The 24,977-nt window shown below is 36.7% G+C and overlaps 2 protein-coding genes across 4 annotated transcripts in view; one reads left to right on the forward strand and one right to left on the reverse strand.

Annotated features, from left to right (window-relative positions):
- Nucleotides 1-20,506, forward strand: part of LOC120417811 (pancreatic triacylglycerol lipase) — a 38,647-nt gene extending 18,141 nt beyond the window's left edge. For 2 of the 3 annotated variants that reach the window (XM_039580011.2, XM_039580013.2), the window contains 5 exons: nt 10,990-11,132; nt 15,048-15,923; nt 15,988-16,203; nt 16,261-16,594; nt 19,756-20,506. In XM_039580011.2, the coding sequence (XP_039435945.1) occupies nt 11,003-11,132; nt 15,048-15,923; nt 15,988-16,203; nt 16,261-16,594; nt 19,756-19,861 (1,662 nt within the window). In that variant the 5' untranslated portion in view covers nt 10,990-11,002 and the 3' untranslated portion in view covers nt 19,862-20,506. Of the gene's footprint in view, nt 1-10,989; nt 11,133-11,322; nt 11,402-15,047; nt 15,924-15,987; nt 16,204-16,260; nt 16,595-19,755 lie in introns of those variants that run through there. The other variant, XM_039580015.2, reaches the window with a different exon arrangement.
- Nucleotides 20,058-21,802, reverse strand: LOC120417813 (serine/threonine-protein kinase Nek5-like). Its single transcript, XM_039580016.1, has 2 exons — nt 21,630-21,802; nt 20,058-21,558 (listed from the first exon to the last, which is right to left on the reverse strand). The coding sequence occupies exons 1-2, from the start codon at nt 21,704-21,706 to the stop codon at nt 20,775-20,777; spliced, it is 861 nt and encodes a 286-aa protein (XP_039435950.1). The 5' UTR covers nt 21,707-21,802; the 3' UTR covers nt 20,058-20,774.
- Nucleotides 21,803-24,977: the final 3,175 nt, after the last annotated feature.

Here is a 24,977-nt window from a genome sequence, read left to right on the forward strand (position 1 = left end):
GTTTTTATTTTTTTAAGTTTTTTTTAGCTTAAAGAAATCTTTGAAGAAAGCACATCTGAAAAAATATTTTTGAAACGCTGGAAACATTTCCTGTAGAGAAAACTCTCTGGAACTTTGAAAATCGGGCAATTCGTTTCAGAGATGAATTGCCCAATGAATTTATCTAAGTAACTATTGATCCGATTTTATATGCTAAAAATTTAAACTTTTGCAAAATTGTCTGACATTTTCAATATACATATTTCAAAATTTGAAAATAAGGTATAACTTCTTAAAAGGTCTAAAAATAGAAAAAAATTATCTAATTTCATATTTTAGATCAAATTATTTTGCACCATGGCTCTTAAGATGTTTTTTAGTCCTTTAAAATATATAAGAATAAATCGAAAATTGAAAAATACGTATTTTGGAAATTCAACTTATAAGAAATAACTATTTGTTTTTGTTTGAAGATTTAAATTTTACTCATATTTAAGAGGTCATTTTGAGAGAAAAAAAAATTCTTCGAATTATTTACTCTACTTGTTTTAAGCTTGACTTTTTTCACATAAAGTCAGTCTGGTTGACTATGGGCCAAGTTAAATAACAATACATTTCTCATAACTTTTTAAGAACAAAAGGATATGAAATAACTTTTCATACGGAAATGTTCTAAAATTATTTTCAAACATTTTTTTCTCCAAAATGTATGTAAATTTTAATGATTTGGCCATCAAAATTCTTGATTCTTGATCTTGATGATCAACCATTAAAAATATTTGAAATATATTTTTTGGCTATAATCGTATCTCAAATTTGATCAGCTGCCAAAATGACAACGTGAAACGTGGTATTTTCATTTAAGTTTCCTCAAAAAATATTCCCATCACTACCTCTCAAAGAGAATAAAGTTTGATTAGAAAAGGAGCTATTAGACTATGCAAACAAACAAACAAACTCGCACTTTTTTGTATTTAACAGTTTTCCAAACTAGCAAACTTATTTGCGGCAAACTCGCAAACAAAGCCAAATGTATGCAGACTGACTGAAGTTTGTTTGTTTGCGGGTTTGTTTGTAGCAGTCTTATACTTCCTTAAGAATCTGAGTAATTGTTAAATGATGTTATTTTAATCCTGAATTTAAAAATTTGTCAATTTTTTAAATTTAAGAAATTTCCAAGAAAATAAGAGAGATTTGAAAAAAATATCACTTTTATACAATCTCTGTGTAAAGAATCTGATATAGATCATATAAAAAATAAACATGAATAAAAAAAAACAAATTTTACAAAACATTCCCATATCACCCCTTTCTTCCCCAAAGAAATAACTCACCATCATTCTCCGGTCAGCTGTTTGGATGTGGCTTCGTCATCCTTGGCAAGGCCGCGAGACGTTAGCTAATTGTTGCACCGCACGAGTGTTTTGTTTCATGTTTCAGACCAACTGCAGAAAGATTTCGCCACACTGCTTCACAACATTTCTGATTGGGTGTGAGTGAGTGTGTGCACTTTTGGAGTGAGTTTAGTTTGATGAAATCAACGGCTGATGGATGCATGGACTGAGCACCTCCTTAAGGCTTGAGGCGAGAGAAAAGAAAGGGTAACAACCTGCACGGCGACCAAAATAAACCCCAGACAGCAGGTTTTCCAAGTCAGCCGTAGATTCTTTTGTATGAGAGTGGCTGAAAGTGGTTGGACAGTTGGGATCTGCGCCGAATCTGCGTTAAGCCGGATTTAATGGATTTAACCTTAGTCCCAATTTCAACTGCTGTGTGGTGCAAGAGTTGGAATGTTTGGGTGCCCAAACCAGGGCCTCAGGCTGTTTTGTCTGGTTGGTGAGCGGCGCCAGTGAGGATTTGGAAATCGATTTCCGATCGATTTCTTGGTCAATTACATTTATTTTTTAAATTACTTTGATGTTTGATGATTGTCAAAGTGAATCTGGGATGTCCCAACATTGCTCGTCTAGAATTCCTCGTGCTCAATCTTTAAACACATCACCAGTCGGTCGTGACCCACTACTTGGGTTCAGCTGATGGATAGTTTAAGCATGTGACTTTTCTCTCTCTCTCTCTATTGACACTCGCCAGTTCTATTTGTAAGTCTATAATCACCGTGTTTGTGACCAGCTTAAACCGGTACGCACCAACCCGCAAACCACCCCACGGCTGCTGGTTGTCCCATTAGGGTGTAATATCAAAATCGATTTTCCAGCACAGCAATTTTTCAGTTCCTTTTGGGGTCCTAAACAACTCCCCAAAGTTTTGGAATGATTGGTTTAGTCCTCACTTTGCGCAAAGCGATTCATTTTTCCATATAAATTTGTATGGGAAAAACCATTTTTTTGGATTTTGATATTTATAAAATCCACGTTTTACGCTGTACTAAAACCGGATTCATATTCGGATGCTCTGGAAGGTGCTCTACAACTTTCCCGAAGAGAGTATGGTGCTAGTTTGTCCCTGAAAGAAGATACAGCGTCCTCAAAACTCGTCTAAAACGTGATTTTCGAGCAAAAAACACGTTTTAGACGAGTTTTGAACACGCTGTATCTTTTTTTAGGAGCAAGTTAGCACCATACTCTCTTCGGGAAAGTTGTAGAGCACCTTCCAGAGCATCCGAATATGAATTCGGTTTTAGTACAGCGTGAAACGTGGATTTTATAAATATCACAATCCAAAAAAATAGTTTTTCTCATACAAATTTATATGGAAAATTGAATCGCTTTGCGCAAAGTGAGGACTAAACCAATCGTTCCCAAACTTTGGGGAGTTGTTTAGGACCCCAAAAGGAACTGAAAAATTGCTGTGCTCGCTAAATTTGGACAACTTATTTTTTTTCCATACAACCATATTACACCCTATTGTCCCATGCAAACAGGTAGTGTCGGCGGGCGGTTTATTGCTTGCAACATCATCACTTTAAAAACATCGTGTGTGTTTTGTGCGGTTTTGCTTGCTTTCGCCTGGGCCGTTTCCTACTGTAGCTGCAATTTTGAAAAAAAAAATTGTTTACTCAAAAACTTGAAAAAACGGATCTTATCTTAAAACCCGCATTAACAGTGGACGCACTGTACAGATTTGTCATTTCAGCCAAATACGAATCGCACGACAAGACTGCAAAATGTCTGTACAAAATTTATGTAATTGTGTCAATTGAAAGGCTGCTGGAAGCAAGTGACTTGGTCGGGCCAGTAGGTGACGAACCCCGTTCTGGGACGTTGGCGTTTTTCGTCTAATCGTCGGATTATGCAGATTTCGGTGAATCATACGGGCAGTAGTTCCACTTTCTGGCAACCTACAAAAATTTCTCGCAACGACATCGAGCGCATACAAATGTGCAAACTCTGCCATTAGAGTGATTAATCAGCTGTCAGCTTAGATTTCGAAATCAATGAAACATGTAGCTTTACATCAACCCCTTCCAAGTGATTGGTGACTTTCTTTGAACCACCAACCCAACCTATTGCAAACCACATTTGTCCAGGATTGAGCCCAGCGCGCTGCCGTGTGGGCTTATTAAATGCTTCATTGAATTGCACATACCTTGCCTAATGGTTCGCGCGATCGATCGGTTGGCAGAACTCAAGCTCGGGCAAAGTCATATGGCCCTCTCTAAAGTGACATTTATTATCTAATGTAGTTGTGGTTACGTTTGCAAATTGAATCAGCAGCTGTAGAAGTACCTAGCACGCGGCAGGAGGAGGTAGCGAAATGGTTTATTGATGGCAGTAAAATTGCTGCTACACCTCGTTACGGTCGTTACTTCAATAAAGAGAGTGATTGTGTTGCAACTGGAAAAGTTCTGTGGGAGCGTATCTGATGAAACGTAGGTATCTGCTTAAGAGGTTATATATATATGTAAATCGGCAAAAATGTCAGAGGTTGGTTTGAGCACACACTTAAACTTTTTTCAAAATCTGTTTTCAGGGCATTAAAAAATACATTTCCATCTATTAACAAAACAAATTTGAAGACATTTGGTTGTATCATTGCCGAGATATAGCTATTTGAAGTTAGCAGTTTCAAAAAACGGGTGCCACGATATCTCAACATTGCTTCGACCAAATCGGCTCAAAATTTTGGTGAAGACTCGTTAAACCAGTCCCGTGTGCATGACGAAGGCCGATTTTCAAAAAGATTATTAAAAAAAAAGATAAAAATATTTATCTGTTTTTCATATAAAAAATTGCCAGTTTTTGATTTTTGTAATTTTTGAAAATTCAAGATTTCGAAATCGGGCTTCGTCATGCACACGGGATATGTCTTGGGAGTCTTCACCCAAAATTTCAGCCAATTTGGTCCGTCCCATCTCGAGATATCGTGGCACCCGTAAATCAACTTGGTGTTCAGAGAAAAACGCTCTCAAAGTTTGACAGCTCGCTTTGCGCATGGCAAAATTCTGAGCTTAAATCGTCTCTAACTCAGTTAAATCATGAAATATCTTCATGAAACTTTCAGGAGTGATTGAAAATCATCTTTTAAGTTGATTTAATAAATTTTCTGTAATATGAAATTTTGTGATTTTCTTCATGTATGTAACCCCTTAAACAAAGTTTTATTGAGAAAATCAAACCTTTTTTTAACATTTTGTTTAGTTTGCTAGACGCTAAAAAAATGTCCCTGCACTTCGTTTTCAACTGTTGCTATTTTTTACTAGGCTATAGTGGGAGAAAGGAGATTTCTCCAGGAGCCATTTTTTTGAAACAGTTGCACCCTTTAAAAATACCAATTTTATACAAATTATTAATTTATGCCTTGATCTATTTTAAGCTTTAAGCTATCCTCTTTTTTAGCAAATTAAGTATTATTTTTACTTGTTTTACTCCAGCTAAAAAAAAAAAATCTATAAGTTGTAACAGTTTCAAGATGAATTCAATGTAAAATATAGCTTATAAGGCTACCAAAACTCTATTTGGAGCGTAAAAATAACAAATTGTAAATTGATTATTCACAAATAAAACTAAGTTGAATTTAAAAAATACCCATTTTTTTAACTCTATTTCACTAACACTTGTAAATTGACCAAAAATCCATTCCTTGCAAAGGGGTTTTCTGATCATTTTGGTATCTTCGGCAAGGAATCGAAGTAAGCTACGCTCGGAGAAGGACGTCAAAGATTTTCGCTGTCGTTTTTTTCCTTGAATATTTGTTCTAAAATTGTGATTCCGGCAGATTCCGGTAATTCCGGTACTGGTGTTGGTTGCTGTGGAAGTGCGGAGTATTTAATAACAATATTTGAATGTTCGAATTCAAAAGTGAAAGTGCAGAGAGGAACGGCTCACGGCGGTTCAGTGTCCATGCCAAGAACCTGAGCAGCTGTTTTACAATTGGCAGAGGAACTACGAAACCTTTCAACGGGAAAGGTTCAAAGTCATCACTCAAGATCTGAAGAACTTGTGACAGCTTCAAAATTTGGTGTTCCTTTCTGGTTTTCATCACGGTCAGCATTCCCCAGTAGCAACAGTAACGGAAAATGGACGTCGCGATTCAATCCCAATAAGCTGGAACTTGACATCATTGGAAACCTGAAGTTTGAAGGCTGGATTGGATCAGGATTTGATGTTTTCTTATTTGGTGAGCCCGTTCTTTTTTTTTAAACAAAAAAACTCTCACTTATTCTATCATACTCACAAAACAATCAAGACAACTACGCCAACCTTATTATATACGCGGTAGGGTGTTTCCTTGGTCGTTCGCTGTGAGTTGTGGATTGCCTGCTTCTCTAATGAAGGTTCGACTGAGGGGGCATGCTTATTAATTTCTCGTCGCTCCATACCCTCAGTGACGTGATGGGAACAAGGGCGTCTATGCAAAGTGTCCCTACACCCGCTACAAATTTCCGGCGCTTGGGAAGGGAAGAGGGGACACCATTTCGATCTATGCGCCGGTATTTGTAGCACTAAAATTCGTGCAAAAAAACTTATGCACACGGGTGTACAGATTACGGAGTATAAGATGATCGAATTGTTCACCTAGCGCTCACATGTGTTTCGGGACCAAGTTGCCTGCGGGTATGGGGATCATACATACATACATACATTTTGGTATCTTCGGCAAGGTTGTAATTGAACAATTCTCTACACCCAACTGGCAGTCGCATGATTGTGATGCATGGCGGCATGAAAGTATATCAGAATCTGCATGAAATCTGTCCTCATGCATTTTTTGCGATATAGGAGTATGACATTTTTGCCCGTTAACGACACTTATCGACATTACCACGGCTTTTTGGTTGTATTTCACCAAAAAAAACACTTAGCAGAACGAGGATTGAACCACCAACTTCTTGGTTATTGATCCGACACGCTACCACCGCGCCATGGACGCTTGATGAAAAGTGAGTGAAAGAGCACCAACATATGCTTCTCTTTGGAGTGTTGCTCGGGGACGGGCCAGCATTATATGTGTTGGTGAGAACTGCAGATCGCTGAAATTTTTACACGCGGGCAAAAATGATCTACGGGCTTGCTGCAAAAAATGTTATAAAATATGACATTTTCTGCAGCAAATCCAATGTTGCAGATTTTGAGATATATTTTTCCTTTGGGTGTACCAAAACGTAATATTCAATGTTTGGCCCTTTTAAAATGCTAGTCTTGATTTAAATTTTTTTTTAATATTTTTTTCGAAAAGATCGGAAAATTTCACGAATGTTTCATGTATTAACATTGAAAATCAGACCATTAGTTGCTGAGATATCGTCATTAGAAAATGGTGGGTTGTTTTGGTGAGACTTCAATTTTCGTGGTTTTTTTTAAAGCGGCCTTATCTCAGCAACCCGAGGTCCAATCTTCAATGTCTCTTAGACAATTTTATAGCAAATTTTCTGAACTTTTCATAAAAAATATTTTGAGAAATGGTCACTCATAGTCACTATTTTTAAAAATCGAAAAACTGCAAATATTTCGCTTAAATCAAACTTTCGGTGGCTATATCTTGAAAACGGAGCCCTTTATCAAAAATTCTGTAAAGTACTTTTCGATTGCAAATTCAATTTTGCATTAAAAAATAACGTCAAATTTGTTTTTGCATGAAACTTCGATTTTTTCCAAAAATCACTATTTTTTCAAAAATTCATAACTCGGCGGCAGATTTTTGACCATGTTTCTCTATGGCTCAAAAGTTGCGGATTTTTGTCCCCTAAAACATATCAAAAAATCTCGAAAATCAAAAAATAGGTATTTTGGGAAATTGAGTTTTAGTGCAATTTTTTTCCGTGTACCTATTTTTTTCTCAATAGTCCTCAACAATACCTACAACTTTGCCAAAGACACCAAATTGATTAGAAAATTCACTCAAAAGTTACAGCTGTTTGAATATTCACATACCATTTTTGTATGGACAGCTGCGGGGGTGTGCGGACGCGATAACTTTTCGCTGTCACAGTTTTTCTCGGGCTTCAATAATTTTTGATGAAAAGTTGTGAAAGTTATGTTTTTCAAACGAATAGTTTTCGGTGGAAATTTTAAAAAAATCTGGAAGGATCGCGGTGGTGATGGTGCTGGAGGAGGACGGTTCAATCGAGGCCGTGGTTCGTTCCGGGTTGGTTGCGGAACTGGCATGGAACGCGATAGCTGTCGAGCTTCCTCCAAAGACCAGGATGGTGCTGGGTTCGACCGGGAAGTGCAAATTATCGGTCCTTGATTAGTTCACTGGTAATGTGGAACGCAGTCGCAGCAAGGAGGTTCCGTTGCCGCAGCGATAGAAGCATGGAAAAATCCTACCAAAGGAGGACGACGGAGCAGATTACGAGTGGAGCGGTGGCAAGCGGAAGTAGCTTAAGCGGGAACCGGCCTTTTTGACGAAGACGATTAGGACAAGCTGGTTTTGAAGATTTTGTTGACTGGTGAGCTCGTTCTTTTTATAAGACCACAATTCTTTCATTTATTCTGACATACATACACATCATTCAAGACAAAACCGGTTAACCGGTGTTTACAAGGAGCAGCCGTGGCTGACTGGTTACGGTGTTCGCTTCGCGAATGACACTGGGTTAGATGCCCATCTGCTCCCAACGAGAAAGTTTAAGACTTAGAAATACTTGAAATTCTTGAATATGAACGAAAGTCGCTCGAGGTGGGGTTCGATCCCCCATCCTTTGGATTGGTGAGCAAATGCTAGTGGTGGCCATGACGGCTTGGTGAGCTATGAGTGGAATTAGGAATACTGTTACTACCAACTATATACGCGCTGGGCCTTTGTCCACTTGGCAAGGATTCGGAAGTTCTAAATAACGTTTGAATCCGATTGATGCAAACGTTCTTCAGGGCGGGGCTTGTCGATTCAAGCTGAGGTACCTCGCGCACGGCTAGCCTGCGTAGAAATGGGTCACCGAAGCTCGGCAGAGCTAACACCATCCAAATGCCTATGCGAGTTATTTGCATGTATACAATGAAAAAAATCTACAATACATGGAAACAACTCAATTTGTAAGTAGCGGCCGCGTGGTCCCGTTTGGTAGGTTGCACACGCACGCACGCACACGCACGCACGCACCATTTTTGTATGGACAGATGCCAAAATTGTATGGAGACTTGTATGGGTGAACCAATGACACAAAATAGCTTATTTGGTCATAGGGAAGGCCCGCATAAAGTTTTAGCCAAACCAAAAAATACAAAAAATAAAAATGGTCAAAATCGACCGATTTCGTAGAGAGTTGCTCAATTTATGATAAGAGCAATTCAATACAATTGTGGGTGCTGTCCATACAAAAATGGCACGTAAATATTCGAAAATCTGTATTTTTCGAAGGAATTTTCTGATCGGTTTGTCATCTTCGGCAAAATTGTAGGTATTGATGAAAACTGTCCAGAATAAAAATTAGGACACGTAAAGAATTGCCGATTATTTGATTATCTTTTTGCCTTCCTCACCTCAATGAGGAAAGGCTATAAAATCACTCGAAATATGTACTTCTTTATTAGACCTCGTAGACCCACCTTCACGTAAAGGTACCTATACCTATCGACTCAGAATCAAATTCTGAAAAAATGTCTGTGCGTGTGTCTGGATGTGAGTCCGTGCACCGAAAAATATGCACACAATTATCTCCGGATTGGCTGAACCGATTTTGACCGTTTTGGTCTCATTCGACCCGTCTTGGGGTCCCACAAAACCCTAGTTAATATTATGAAGTTTTGTAAAGTACTCCAAAAGTTATGCTAAAAAAACGATTTCGAATAAAGTCCGGAAGATTGTAAAAAGGGTGGTTTTTGTAAGAAAACCCGTCATGCTATACATTTTTAGAAAGGTATTTAAAAGACCTTTCCAACGAGCCCAAAACGTTGAAGATCTGAAACCCCTATCAAAAGTTATAAGCACTTAAGTGTTATTTATGCACTTTTTGGCGGCCGGATCTCAGATATTTTGATAACAATAAGTCTTATTTATACTCTTTTTTGAGGCTCTGTAGTGTATTAACTTTATGAATGTAAGGAAGGCACCACCCACCTAAAGGTGGATTAAGCAACGTTTTTTTACAACAGAATAATTCTTAAAATCAATGTTATTATTTTTTTGACATTTTTGACAAAAAACCGCATCTTTTAAGCCATAGAAAAGCCATAGCCATTTTATTGACTTTATGCAAAATCAAATTTGCGAACAAAAAAAACTTTACAGATTTTACCGTTTTCAAGATTTAGACACTCAGAGTTTAATTTTGACTGGATTTTTTTTTAAACAGTGTTCATGATTTGAATTTCCTAAAAATATTTTTTCCGAAAAGTCGAGAAAATTTCCAATAAAATTGCCTTTGACATTGAAGATTGGACCTCTGGTTGCGAATAAAAGAAAAAGAAACAAGTAAATTTAAGTTTTATTAGTATCATCCAAACTTCAACTAATATTCATGTTAAAAAATTCAAAAAATATTCTAAAATCTTCTGACCTCTTCGAAAAAAATATTTTAAAGATAGCTTTTTTTAAGGGCTTTCTTTTTGCGTTAGTCATCATTTTCTATGAAAAAAAAATGTATTTATGTTTAAAGCGTTTAACTATTTTGCCAGAACCATTCAAACCAATATGTACAACTTAGCCGAAGACACCAAGTCAGACACTTGTATGGACTTGTATGGACGAACTAATAACGTAAAATGGCTTCTTTGGTGAAAAAACTTAAAGGGTAATAAAAAAATTTAAATGAAATTACTTCCGTTTTTTATTATTATTATTGTCCTTTAAAATTTGTTAACTGAATTCTCAAACGTATCTATGGATTCTTAAATCGTTTTCCTAGCATAAAAATAGCATGCTTTTGCATGAAAAAAATTAGCAATATTTTCATAGGGCTGTTGCAAATATTATAAAAAAAAAATATTTTCTTCAAAACTCAGAATTTTTGAAAACTAATTATGGAAAACCGACTGTATTGCTGTATAATTCATTTTCCATGTTTTTACATTGAAATGTTGGATTTCGGGCTTGTTGTTTCAATTTTTTTTTTTCGAGGGTTCTCAAAGCGATGTGAATTATTTAAGATGGCAATCAAAATATCAAATTTATTCGAAAATTCTTTGGTTGCTTTTTGTACACTGTTGAATTAATTCTCTATATTGTGTATAAATAACCAAAAGAATTCGGATAAATAAGCTTTATTCTGCATGAATAAATTTTTTAAAATGATTTAGTCATTATAAAAAGAACGGCCTTCATTTAATCGCTGAAATTGCTAGGCCAACTTTGAATCACCACGACAAGCAACGAGCTCAAACCAAAATGATCAACGAGTTTGGTTTGGGTTTGAAAACCACAAAAGGCCGCATTCCAATTGAAACCGAGCAACTTTTCACTTCCTTCTTTGAAACAATGATTTTTTTTGGCCCCGTTTCTTGCTACCAACTTCGCTAGGTTAAAATTTGGTTTCAGGATATTCTGCACTTATTTTTCGAAGTTCACAATAGACCGAGCACCTTAATATTATTTAAAGCAATCCATTGAAATTAACCGACTGCCATAACGCGATACTAATTTCATTCCACCCCTATTCTCGAATTCCATTTCCAGACCCGCCGCAACGATGTTGGGCTATCTCGCTGCATCATTGTTAGTTTTAAGTACCATCTACTCGATTGATCCCAGCAGTGCTGGTCCGCTGGACGCGCTAAGCTGGGCCCGGATGGACAACATCAACCTGCCATGGCTGCCATGTAAGTACAACCAATGTGTGTGTGATGATGATTTATTTTCGCACTCTATCTCTATCAAGTGACGAATGACCTCTCTAGGTTAAAGTCACGTTAATAAAATAAACAACAACAACTATCTCTATCACGCGCACTCATATTCGCTATACTATTTTCTGCAATTTATGAAATTTCTCATTCTATACACCACCAGACAGGAAGACAAGAAGATCAACAGCTATAATGTTTCCGTTGAGACCCAACTACGTTGAATGGTCCCTTCTGGACTGTAGGTAAATGACTGTGTGTTGAAGCTAACAAACTCCTCAAAACGACTCAATAAAAAATGGTATAACCTTACCAGTTTAATCTACTAACAAAATGTTAAAAATGCACTTCCGAGCATAGTCAGTAAACCCTAATTAGCATTCAAAGTCGGCAAATCCACCCAATGCCAAAAAGCCGGCCACTAAAGTGTTAATCAAACACAAAACCTACATTCAACTCGTAGACTTGAACTTGACCCCCGACCGGGCCTCCAGAGCTTGTGCGAGAAAGATGCAAAACTCACTAACACACACTCTCACTCACAATGCCGGCTTCTAAACACGAGTTTATGCTAATTATTATCATCGGCGATAAGCAGCGTCGAGAGCAGCGACTTTGAACGTCGTCGTCGTCGTCGTCGATGTCGATGAGGTGCGATATCCAGCCATGGGCATAGGTGTGACCGAAGCTGTGTCGGGTCGGATCGTGTCAACGCGAGTTTTCGCGGTCAAGAGCAAAAATAGATCAACCTTTCCTCTAGTAAGGCCGTGCATTTGATAAGGTCATTTAGACAAATTTATTTGCAAAAAAAATGGAGTTTTTGGAAAAACTATGTTTCACCGTGCAAACGTTTTACAGTTGAAATTAAACAATTTATGGGTGATTCTCCGCAAACAGTTACCCCGACCCCTCTTCGATTTGTGTGAAACTTTGTCCTAAGGGGTAACTTTTGTCCCTGATCACGAATCCGAGGTATTTTTTTATATCTCGTGGCGGAGAGGCGGTACGACCCCTTCAATTTTTGAACATGCGAAAAAAGACATGTTTTTCAATAATTTGCAGTCTGATATGGTGATGAGATGGAAATTTGGTGTCAAAGAGACTTTTATGTGAAATTGGCCCGATTTGGTGGCGTACCTAAAATTCCGTAAAAACGTATTTTTCATCGAAAAAAAACTGCCGTTTTCCGTTTACTCAACTGTAAAATTTTTTGGAACATGTAATTTTAAGGGAAATTTAATGTACTTTTCGAATCTTCATTAACCCAGAAGGGTAATTTTTCATTGAAAGCAAAATTTTTTCATTTTGAAATTTCGTGTTTTTTCTAGCTTTGCAGGGGTTTTTTTGTTCTACAAAGTTGTAAAGCAGACAATTACAAAAAAAAATATATTTAATAATCACGAGTTATTCCGATTTTACGAAAAAAAAGTTTTGAAAAGGTTACTTTTTTCGTTTCTCTTTGTCTCGTCGTTCGTGTCTTCGCAGGTGACGATGAACGGCCATGGTCAATAAAGATCAACTTTTTCAAAACATTTTTTCCTAAAATTCCGATAACTCGTGATGATTACAAGCTAAACCCTTATGTTTACATATCATTTTTTTGTAATTGTCTGCTCTACAACTTTGTAGAACATTATTACGCTGTAAAAAAATACCCCGGCAAAGTTAGAAAAAAAACACAGAATTTTAAATGATTTTTTTTTTCTAAATGAAAATGGATCCTTCAGGGTTAATGTAGATTCGAATAGCACATTAAATTTCCTTCAAAATGATATGAACCAAACATTTTTACAGTTGAGTAACAGAATATGGCAAATATTTGAATTTTTTTTTTTTTGGTGCTTTTTCACTGAAAATGCGTTTTTTCGAAATTTAGAGTATGCCATCAAATCGGGCGTCTAATTTTACATAAAAGACCCTTTGACACCAAATTACCATCTCACCACTATTTCAGGCTTGCAAAACATGTCTTTTTTCGAATGTTCAAAAATTGAAGGGGTCGTACCATCCTTCCGTCACGAGATATCAAAAAATAGACTTCAGATTCGTGATCAGGGACAAAAGTTACCCCTGAGGACAAAGTTTCCCGCAAATCGAAGAGGAGTCGAGGCAACTTTTCCCGATTTCGTGTGAATTTTAAGCTTTCGTAAAACGTGATGAAATTATTTTCTCTTTGTTTTTGCCTTCCTCACCTTACTGAGGAAAGGCTATAAAATCACTCGAAAACTGAACTTCTCAATTAGACCTCCTAGACCCACCTTCATGTATATTTTTTTGTCAACTTCGGCTGTGTTTTTAACTTATATTCTCTTTTTATGCCAAAATAATATACAGTTATTTTTGTAAGTCTCAAACAATATTTCAGCGAAGTTTGTTGCAACTTAAAAGCTAAATAAAGTGCATGGAAAAATGTGACAAACAAGCCTAAAAAAGTCTCAAGAAAAACATTTAAAACAAGACAAGTCTCAAACAAATTCAGGTGACAAATTGAGAGTCTTCGGAAAGTTTCTTATTTTTGACTGTCGAACTTAAGTATGACCCCTAAACTGCGCTAAAGTGATTTAGAATCATTAAATCCAAGATGGCGGCCAGTATGGCGGTGACTAAGTTTTTATTACTTTAATAGGCTATTCACTATTCAAATTTGGCTAAAATCACAGAACTCGAATTTTATTTCAAAAATAAGAAAAAGAGAAAAAAACTATTTTTTTCGTGATTCGTTTATTCGAGATCCCATACAAACCTTCGGATAATCGAAGTTGAGAAAATCGATTTTCGGATAATCGAAACTTCGGATAATCGAGTCTGGATTGTATATCTTTTTTTTTGTAAACTATTTTAAATACATTGTATAATAAATGTTTATTTTCGTATTTTAATGAATTAGGGCAATTTTGACCTTTTTGCACCCTTTGCATTTTGGGACTACAAATCGGAAAAAGGCAAAAAATTAGGAATAAAAATATGTTCATAAATCCATTAACATCTTGCAAATTTTCGAAAGTAGCATAACTGAATTATTGTATAAAACCGTATTTAGAGCAAGATTTTTTTTCAAAACTAGGGGAAATTAACCCTTTTTCGGCGCTTTTCTGTTATCGGCCTATCAGCACTTTGATCATGAGCTTTCATAAAGTGTTTGGACAATTCCAAAGTAATAAATAGCTCAAATAAAAGACAGGGAACAACTCTCCATTGTTGATGCATCTCAAGACATACATGTGATACTTTCTGTTCAATTTTTGGTTCAATTTTAGCAGATTTTTTTTTATTCTTTCTTGATCTTGATCCAAGCCGAAAGACCAATCTTGAAATATTTTTTTTTAAATTGCAAACATTAAACCTGCTGATAATACCTGATTAAAATGCTTTGAGACCTTCCCGACTTGCACTTGCACAGCTTGAAACTTGGCTGCTCGTTTCAACTCCAAAGTAGCCAACCTTCCGGTAACCTCTGTGATATTTAGTAGCGCTTGGTTGCCTCCCAGCTAGATATGAACTTCAGAAGCCGCTGGGACGACAACCCATAGAGCGTGTAATGCGATTTTACGGCTTCATAAATTCAACCCCTTTTCAAGGATCCCATTATGAACCGGACACATTTCCTCCTTCTCCTCCCCCAAAAGCAAATTGATGAATTGAACGAAAAAGAACCTGTTTGATTGCAATGCAACCTTGCTCCATTAAAAACCCGAATGATTACTTTCAGGAATGACCCCACCTCGACGCACACGGACCTTCTCCACTATCAACGGCACGGCCCTTCACCTATACAGACTCTACCTTCCGGACCATACTCTGCATTCGCACTTTCAACATCTTTTCAACTGTTTAAAGAAGAAAAACTAATCGTTTCAATCTAAACTACAACCTTCCTTCCCCCCGGCGCAGATGAGAACATGACCCGCTGCTACGGCGAGTTGGGATGTCTCAACATTACCAAGGAGTGGTACCACTTGATCTTCCGCCCGTTCAACGTGTTCCCCCTGCCGAGGAGCGTCATCAACACGCGGTTCATCCTGTACACGGAGAAGAATCCGACCGATGGTCAGCTGCTGCAGGCCGAGGTGAAGGACACCATCATGAAGAGCCACTTCCGGTCCGACTGGGACACCAAGTTCATCATCCACGGCTTCATCGATACGCCGCTGTCCAACTGGGTGTCGGAGATGCGTGACGAATTGATTACCCGCGGCGGGTTGAACGTGATCGTGGTGGACTGGGCGGGGGGATCGTTGCCACTGTACACACAGGCCACGGCCAACACACGGTTGGTTGGGCTGGAGATCGCGTATCTGATCAAGAAGTTGGGCGAGTACAAGGGCTTGCGAGCGGAGGACGTCCATTTGATTGGGCATTCGCTGGGGGCTCACACAGCTGGATATGCGGCTGAGCGGACACCCGGATTGGGTCGAATCACTGGCCTTGATCCAGCTGAACCGTACTTCCAAGGAATGGACCCGATCGTACGGTTGGACCCATCGGACGCCTCCCTCGTGGATGTAATCCATACGGACGGGCGTAGCGTGTTCCGGTTGGAGATTCCCGGCTATGGGATGTCACACGCGTGTGGCCACTTGGACTTTTATCCCAACAACGGTAAGGAACAGCCGGGATGTGCGTTGTCGCAGGAGGGCGCCGCCACAATTCCGCTTACCCTGATCAAGGATGGCATCGAAGAGGCGTCGCGGGTTCTGTTGGCCTGCAATCACATTCGAGCCATCAAACTATTCATCGACAGCATTAACGGGAAGTGTCCGTATGTCGGTAAGTTTGGATCAATGTGTTATTTTGAAGTTTTGAAATTAAGTATCTCTCCTCTCCCCCACAGCTCACCGCTGTCCTTCGTACCAGCATTTCCTCAGTGGTAACTGCTTCAAATGCACGTCTGGCAATTGTGCCCTCATGGGTTACCACGCGTCCCTGCCCATCACCACAACCAGGCAGAACATTTCCGAGAACGACATCGCCGTCGGTTCGTCGATTCCTGTCGCACCCCAGCCGGGCAAATACTTCCTGGCCACCGGGCGGGACTTTCCATTCTGCCGTGAGTCATTCAAACAGCTCATCGTTATCCCAAAAACTGATCACACGTTTCCCACAGAGCGCCACTACCGCTTCACGATCGAGCTGGCCAAGCCCAAGTCGGCGGAACCGTGGGTCCAGGGCCACCTGACGGCCGGCATCTTCTCCGAGCGGGGCGCCATCCGGAGCATCGACCTGACGCCGAAGGGGACGGCACGGTTCGAGCACGGCACCGTGTACCAGGTGGTGGTGACCAATCCGCACGACCTGGGCGACCGCATCCGGAAGGTCGAGCTGAGCTGGACGCACGACATGAACGTGCTGGAGCCGACGACGTTGTGCTTGCTGTGGTGCAACAATCACCTCTACGTCAAGACGATCCAGGTCGAAACGATGCAGATGCCATCGCGGGAGTGAGTATTCGTTTTTATTAGGGTCGAAATTTGAAGAGGAAAAACTATGGTTATGCAATCGCTCCTAACTCCATCCAATTTGCTGATTTTCACTATTTAAACAACATATTTTGTAAAACTTTTGATAGAAACTTGCTTGCTCACTTCCTATTCAACTATTTATCACTCGATTTCAGTTGAAAACGCCTTTTAAGAGCTGAAATTGAACGTCAAAGTGCTAATATGGTAACATTAGAGGCACGATGGATTTGGATGCTGTTGTGGATTTTATTTATATTTTTTTAATTGGCTAAAGTTTTTTGGGGCCTTCTGATCGATTTGCTGTCTTCAGCAAGTTGTATGAGGACTATTCAGAAAAATAATGGCATACGCAAATTTGTTTTGCCGATTTCTTAATTAACATTTTTTCACAAAAAATTCAACTTCCATACCTATTTCTGAAATTTAATAAAAATGTTCGAAAATTGAATTCACTAGCCAAGGTTTCAACATTTGAATGAAAAACGTGTTTTAAAATGCATTAAACACCTGTCCGGTTGTTTTGCAATCGTTAATTTCCAAAATATCTAAGTATTGGCGAAAATTTTATTTTTTACAAAAAAAAAAGCTTTTGCGACGCTGTGCATTAATATTTCATAAAAAATCTTAATATTTCTAGTCCAGCCCAAACATGCTAAATATGATTATCAATGCAAAAAAAAACAGTTAATTTAACTATTTTCATATTTTCAAAATTTTGAAGTTTTTGAAAAAAATATTTTTTTCGCCCCCTGATTTTTCGGGCGACATAAACTTTGAAAAATATTTGCAATGGCCTTAGGGGACAACAAATCGCAACTTATGAATTAAAAAAAAAAATTGGAAAAATTTAAATAATACTCGAATTTTTTTTTATCATCAAATTTTGGAATTGAAAGGTTCCTTACAGATTTGATTAATTGCACTGTTTAACTTTAACAGAAAAATCCGGGATTTGAAAAAAAAATTGAAAAATTGAGAAAATGTCGAATAACATTGGCCAAGAGACACTGAAGATTGAACCTCTGGTTGCTGAAATGCAGCGAAAAAAAAAACAAGAAAATCTAGAAAAGTTTAAGTCTCGAACAGCCTATTATTTTCTATAGTACCAATATCTCAGAAACTATAATGGTCTTATGTAATGCTTGTTAAATATCGGCATTTTTGTTGATAGGTGACACAGTGCTCCCATCGTCTTCACGATGACAAACTGATTTTGAAATTCTGCTTTTGTTCGTTTTACACACAAACGAATGCTACGCAAATTAACTCACACAGTCAGTGAACTCTTTCTTCAAATAAATTCGCTCAGAGAACGATCGTTTGACATTCTACCGAGAGTCCGATCATCTCTCCCATAATCGCATTCAAATGACTTTTTTCACCACGCAGCAAATACAAGGAAGAGAGAGACGACAAACGAGGGAAAGAGCATGCTGTCTCGTTCGGGCGGCTGTTTGAGTGGCGCTCGTTTTTCGTTCGTTTCGTCTTTGTGTTGGCGTTCACCGACCGTCGCCGTCGTTTTCGGAAATGAATGTTGACTGGAATTTCTTTCATATTTCGAGCAGTCCCCTTTTCAAGCCTTGGTCCCTATGTTAAAAAATGAAACATTTGTGAAATTTTATGAACCTTTCTGAAAAAAAATGTCAAGACATTTGAATCAACTCTAACATTTCAAAAGGACGTAATTTTTAATATTTGACCTTTAATTCAACAAAAGAAGAGATTTAGAAAATTTCACAAATGTTTCGTTTTTTAACATTGATAATAGGACGATTAATTTCGGACATATCGGTACTAGAAAATAAAAGGCTGTTTGGAAGAGACTTGAAAACTCAAATTTTCTTGTTTTCTTATTCTGTAAAGTTTTAAATTGCAAATTTGATGCAAAAATTGAAGTCAAAATTTTTCGAGTAAAATTTCAATTATTAAAAAAAACATTTAACCCTCTACTGCCCAAATTTTTTTTCGAAAATTTTTATTTTTCCCGTGTTCAGGAGGTCATTTTGAGCAACTTTTGTTCTACGAAAAACTTTACTTCTCTTGTTTTATGTTTTTCTTGCTTCATTTTTAGTATTTTAATTTGCATTTATCTTGTTTAGTTTATGTTTGTTTTTGGTAGTATTTGGCCTACTCTACCACCTCCTATCATTACATTTTACCTATCTAATTTTTTCATGTTTTTACAGTAACTTTTTCAATTTTTTGCATGTTTTTCACATTTTCTGCTATAAAATGAAACCATTATCATTTAAATTGTAAATAAATGCGTAGAGGCATAGTCTGGGGCACTAGAAAAATTACTGCATACTTCTTTTTACTTAAAATATAAGAAATGTTAGTAAAAAACACAGCCAAAGTTGACCCCAAAAAAAATTACAATTTTAAAAACATTGGCAAAGTCACATAAAACAAATCAAACTTCCAACCCTAAAATTTTCCAAAATTTTAAAAGTTCTTCTTTCCAATGCTTTTTGAAGATCAAAAATTGGTTGAAAAATTGATTTTTGGCGATTTTTTAAATCGAAGCCCGTCTAGAGGCGGGGTTGGGTTGTAGAGGGTTAAAAAACCTAATTATTTTTAAAAGTTTTTGTCGTTTTTTTGGGGGCCGAAAAAATATGTTTTCAAAAAAAGAGCAATGTCATACCGCCCCTTTCAAATGTTGCTCCAGAAATGGAAATGCAAGTGCAATCAGCTGAAATCAATTTAAAATGCATTCCCCTGCGTTTAAAATCATTGTTAGCATGTTTGGGTTTATTAAAAAATGTATTGAATTTTTGAAAAATCAGTATCGTAAAAAGTTTTTTTTCTCGAAAAAAATGTTTTCGTCAAATTTTACTTTTTTTAAACTAATGATTGAAAAACAACAGAACTAGTGTAAAATGCATTTTAAAACACCTTTTTCAGTCAAATATTGAAAATATGACTTGCTATTCCAATTTTTATATTTTTGATCTTCTGATTGGATTTGGTGTGAATCAATGAAAATTATGATGTAAGAAATAATTCAAAAATATGTGCTTTTCAAATGTTTTAAAAACTAACATAAAAATAAATACTTCTTTTGATATTAGAAATATTGTTTATTGTAACTCGATTATTTCACCAACCTTATTCAATATTTTTTCTCAATTCTTTCCCAGGAAACGCAACACAGAGTACTCCAACAAGCTGTGTGCGCAGAAGCGTGATTTTGCCGACATTGCCAGCCGTGGAACGTACGCATTCTACGACAACTGTAAACGATGAAATTCCTATCACACCGAATCACACTTCAACCTTCCAGCGTAGTTAATATAATATATATTTCAACAAACTGCCGTTTAGCCAACAAGAGGAAGGAGAAGATGATCAGAAGACAAATCCAATCGAAAGAGAGAGAGAGATTATATTCGTTATTATTTTGTTTCTAGCGTTCATCTAGACTAGACTAACCACCTTTAAAAAAAACCCAATATGTATTCAATGAAAACCCCAGTTTAAAAAAAAACCATTTCGGTAGAAAGATTTCACTCGACCCGACGACCCGACTCCGCGTTCGAATGGTTTAAGAGTGCGCGCAAGAAGCGAAAGTGAGACGAATGTTTGAGGCTGATTGTAAACAAAGTCATTTAATTTCGTTATAAATATATGTTAGATTATAAGGTTCAATCACATTGCGAAACTTGTGTTCCAAACAACCCCCCCGCAAAACTTTATCCCAAGTATTGTACAAATTTGTCTAGAGCGTAGTAGCGATTCGATTCGAGGCAGGAGTAAACCGTTTTTTTCCGCGTGCTTTTATTATTACATTGTAAGATTATTTCTATGAAATTTACTGAAACTCCCAAAAAACTGAAACAAACTTGAAAAGTTTACCTGTTGTTAGGGTTAAATTTTCAACTTTTACAAAAACCGTTCGAAAAAAGTAACGTTTTCCCCTCAAAACTATGCTTATTTTACGCGCGTCCTTATTTCGTTTTTAGTTTCGTAAACGTTGATTTTACGCTAGTTCTATCATGTTCTGTAGTCTTGTCTTTAGTTTACCTGCTAAGCTAAGAAATGTGATACATTGTGAAATAAATAAATTATAGACAATTAAAAGTCAAATTTGGTTCTATTGCATGATGACATCCACAAAAAAATATTAAATAATACAAAAAGTAAAAAAAAATAAATCTACTCACATTTCACGTTCCATCAGCCCAACCACGCGCTCGTCCTTCAGTATCTTTTCCAGCGTCCAGCGCTGCTTCGGCTCCACCTGGATCATCATCTCGCACAGCGACTGCATGTCCCGGCTGAATCCGTGCCGGGCGCAGTCAATTTGCGGCGGCGAAAACTTCTTCCTCTCCATCGACTCCTCGCCTTCCAAAAATCGCTCCACAAACGGATGTTCCAGCATGCACAGCTCGTAGAAAATCACTCCCAGCGGCCACACGTCGCTCTTGTAGTCGTACCGCTTTCCGCTGGCCACTTCCGGTGCCATAAAGAGCGGCGTCCCCACAATCGTCATGTTCATCTCCTCGTCCAGACTCACGTTGGTGCAAATCTTGGCGATGCCAAAGTCCGCCAGCTTCAAACGATTGTCCGCGTCGATCAGCACGTTTCCCGGCTTCAAGTCCCGGTGGATGACCTTGCGCTGGTGCAGATACTGCAGCGCTTCCGCCATGTCGCGATACTTGGCCATCACGACCCGCTGGGTGAGGAACGCGCCCTGCTGCTTGCGACGGTGCAAAAACTCCGCCAAATTTCCCCGCTCGGCAAACTCCGTGATCATATTCCAAGAATCGCTCGTTTGAAAGAAGCCAAAGTACCGGAGGATCCTCGGGTGGTTGACCTGCGACAGAATCGTGTGCTCCTTCGTGACGGTCTCGTACGCGTATTCCGGGCTGTTGTACGGAATCGACTTGACCACAATCCGGCGGTTGCGTTTGTCCTTCCGGTTGCGGTACAAGCAGACGCTTCTGTGAAAAGACAAAGGAAAATCTCTGTAAAGAATGGCCACCGGGAACCATTTTGCTCTTAAAGCGATTACCCGCCGTAACATCCGGAACCCAAACACGATTCGAACTCCAGCTGGCTCAGGTCAATGTTGAGGAACTTGAAGGACATTTTGTTAACTTTTAATCAACACAAACACAATAAATTAACACAAATTATAAATTAATATTTTTACAGGTAAATTTCGATAAAATATGAGCGATTGAATTTCTAACAATTTCAAACAATAAAAGTCAACTCTTTTGTTTATGAATTCCCGGATTCGGCGGAATTTGGTCGAAAGTCAAAACGCCGAATGTCATAAACTTAAAATCTGGAGCAACATTTGAAAAGGGTGCGTAGGCATTTTGAAAGCCAAAACATTTTTAAAAGTGCATCTTTCTGTCAAGCTTCTGTGAAGTTAAGAATTGGGTACTAAACGAGGTACTAAAGCTCTATGTCAATTTGTATGTACAACGGTAAAAAACACGATTAAAAACAATTTCTAATCACTTTTTTTTCATTTTAACGCAAAAAAAAAAATTTCGACAAGACAACATTTTTTCGATGGATCAACTATAATCCCCTTGAAACGAGCTGTCAAGTAGAAGCTTTTCTGTCAAAAAGGACCGAATTTAAGAATTTAAGAATTTAAAAATTTAAGAATTTAAGAATTTAAGAATTTAAGAATTTAAGAATTTAAGAATTTAAGAATTTAAGAATTTAAGAATTTAAGAATTTAAGAATTTAAGAATTTAAGAATTTAAGAATTTAAGTATTAAAGAATTTAAGAATTTAAGAATTTAAGAATTTAAGAATTTAAGAATTTAAGAATTTAAGAATTTAAGAATTAAAGAATTAAAGAATTAAAGAATTAAAGAATTAAAGAATTTAAGAATTTAAGAATTTAAGAATTTAAGAATTTAAGAATTTAAGAATTTAAGAATTTAAGAATTTAAGAATTTAAGAATTTAAGAATTTAAGAATTTAAGAATTTAAGAATTTAAGAATTTAAGAATTTAAGAATTTAAGAATTTAAGAATTGAAGAATTTAAGAATTTAAGAATTTAAGAATTTAAAAATTTAAGAATTTAAGAATTTAAGAATTTAAGAATTTAAGAATTTAAGAATTTAAGAATTTAAGAATTTAAGAATTTAAGAATTTAAGAATTTAAGAATTTAAGAATTTAAGAATTTAAGAATTTAAGAATTTAAGAATTTAAGAATTTAAGAATTTAAGAATTTAAGAATTTAAGAATTTAAGAATTTAAGAATTTAAGAATTTAAGAATTTAAGAATTTAAGAATTTAAGAATTTAAGAATTTAAGAATTTAAGAATTTAAGAATTTAAGAATTTAAGAATTTAAGAATTTAAGAATTTAATAATTTAAGAATTTAAGAATTTAAGAATTTAAGAATTTAAGAATTTAAGAATTTAAGAATTTAAGAATTTAAGAATTTAAGAATTTAAGAATTTAAGAATTTAAGAATTTAAGAATTTAAGAATTTAAGAATTTAAAAATTTAAGAATTCAAGAATTTAAGAATTTAAGAATTTAAGAATTTAAGAATTTAAGAATTTAAGAATTTAAGAATTTAAGAACTTAAGAATTAAAGAATTTAAGAATTTAAGAATTTAAAAAATAATTATTTTTTTAAGAATTTAGTAATTTCTATGTTTGTAATGTTTTTTTTAACGATTTTTTTTTAACATTTTCAATATCCAATAATTTTTGCCATAATTTTTTTGCAGTGGAATAAAATTAATGTAATTGAAATTATGTTTTAATGTCATTAAACAAATATTTAAAATAATTCCCTTGATTTCATATTTTTTTAGCATTTCATTTTCAAAATATTTTTTTCCCGTAATGAAATCTTCCATATTTCCCGGGAGCACCAGGGCTGAGCTGTAGGTTAGTCGAGGTTAGTCGTCGACTAACAAGTTCTTTACAAAAAATGTCGCCCTCCTTAAACAATTTGGCGCCCTCAGCAGGGCCCAAGAGAAACTTTGCATTTTGCAAATTTGCCAAGTTGCCGATTTGTGCTGCGCCTTCATAAAAAGATATAGCGCCCCGTCAGGAGGCCCCAGGGCGCCCAAAATGCCATTTTTTGCAAATTTCAAAAATATGCCGAAGGGAGTCAGGGCTGAGCTGTAGGTTAGTCGAGGTTAGTCGTCGACTAACAAGTTCTTTACAAAAAATGTCGCCCTCCTTAAACAATTTGGCGCCCTCAGCAGGGCCCAAGAGAAACTTTGCATTTTGCAAATTTGCTAAGTTGCCAAGTTGCGCCGCGAAACGCTGCCGCGTTTGTTTTGAATCAACTAGCAGTGCTCTTCGACGTGTTCCGTTTTGATGATTCTTTCCTTTTTTCTAGATGCTTATCTTCAGTAAGGGTGAAATTGGGTTAAAATGATTTTTTTATGGAATTTACAATTTCTCAGTCTTTTCAATGAAACTTAATTCTGTTTAAAGGGTTGAGTAGGAGACATCTTAACATTCCAACGCCCAAGGCTCCAAAAAAGTTGGAACGGTAACTTCAACTCGCTGGTTCTCGGGCATAACTCAACCAATCAAGATGATTCTTTTTTCCAGTGATTTGTTAGGATGTCTAGAAGGTTCTAGAACTTTGCAGAACTTAATTTGATCAAATCTGTAATTTTTGCGATCAAAAACATCGTTCCAACTTTTTTTTTCGCGTGTAAAAAAAAATTCGCCAAAAATTCCGCGGAGGCAGTCGTTTAAAAAAAAGGTGGAACGATGTTTTTGGTTGCAAAAATTACAGATTTGTTCAAATCAAGTTCTGCAAAATTTTAGGATCATCTAAACATTCTAACAAATCACTGGAAACAAGAATCGTCCCGATTGGATGAGTAATGCCCGAGAACCAGCGAGTTGAAGTTACCGTTCCAACTTTTTTGGGAGGCTTGGGCGTCCGTGTAAGTTGGACATGCGTTGGGCCTTCCAGTGTTAAAAAAAGTTTGCTGAAAATGTCACTTTCCTAGAACAAAAACTGATTTTTTGGCAGCTATATATATTTGGGGTACTTTTTTCACCAAAAATGATTTTCTAAAAATCTACCTTTTAATAAACTTTTTGAAATGGGTCGAAAAGTACCTCAAAGTTTAAAAATATCCACTTCGAATATTGTAGCATGTCAATACGATTCCTTGGAAATAGTAACATTGCTGAGTGATTTGTTTTGATCCTTGCTTTGTATTTGAGCATTATTTTAGTTTCAATTTTTCAACCGATTCATCAAATTCCAACATAATTTTGGAAAATGATGGTAAACTATCTAAGAACAATCCTTCGTTAAAAGTTTGTCGCTATCAATTAATTTTTTTTTATTCTTTAGAAGTAATGTGAGATGTATCGTTTTTGACCCATAGTCACCCAAACTGG

Source organism: Culex pipiens, chromosome 3 (genome assembly GCF_016801865.2).
Source record: "Culex pipiens pallens isolate TS chromosome 3, TS_CPP_V2, whole genome shotgun sequence".
Classification (NCBI taxonomy): domain Eukaryota; kingdom Metazoa; phylum Arthropoda; class Insecta; order Diptera; family Culicidae; genus Culex; species Culex pipiens.

Coding starts and splice junctions, on each gene's coding strand:
- LOC120417813 (XM_039580016.1), bottom strand. CDS start 21,706: ATGTCCTTCAAGTTCCTCAACATTGACCTGAGCCAGCTGGAGTTCGAA. Junction 21,559..21,629: donor GGTTCCGGATGTTACGGCGG/GTAATCGCTTTA, acceptor GTCTTTTCACAG/AAGCGTCTGCTTGTACCGCA.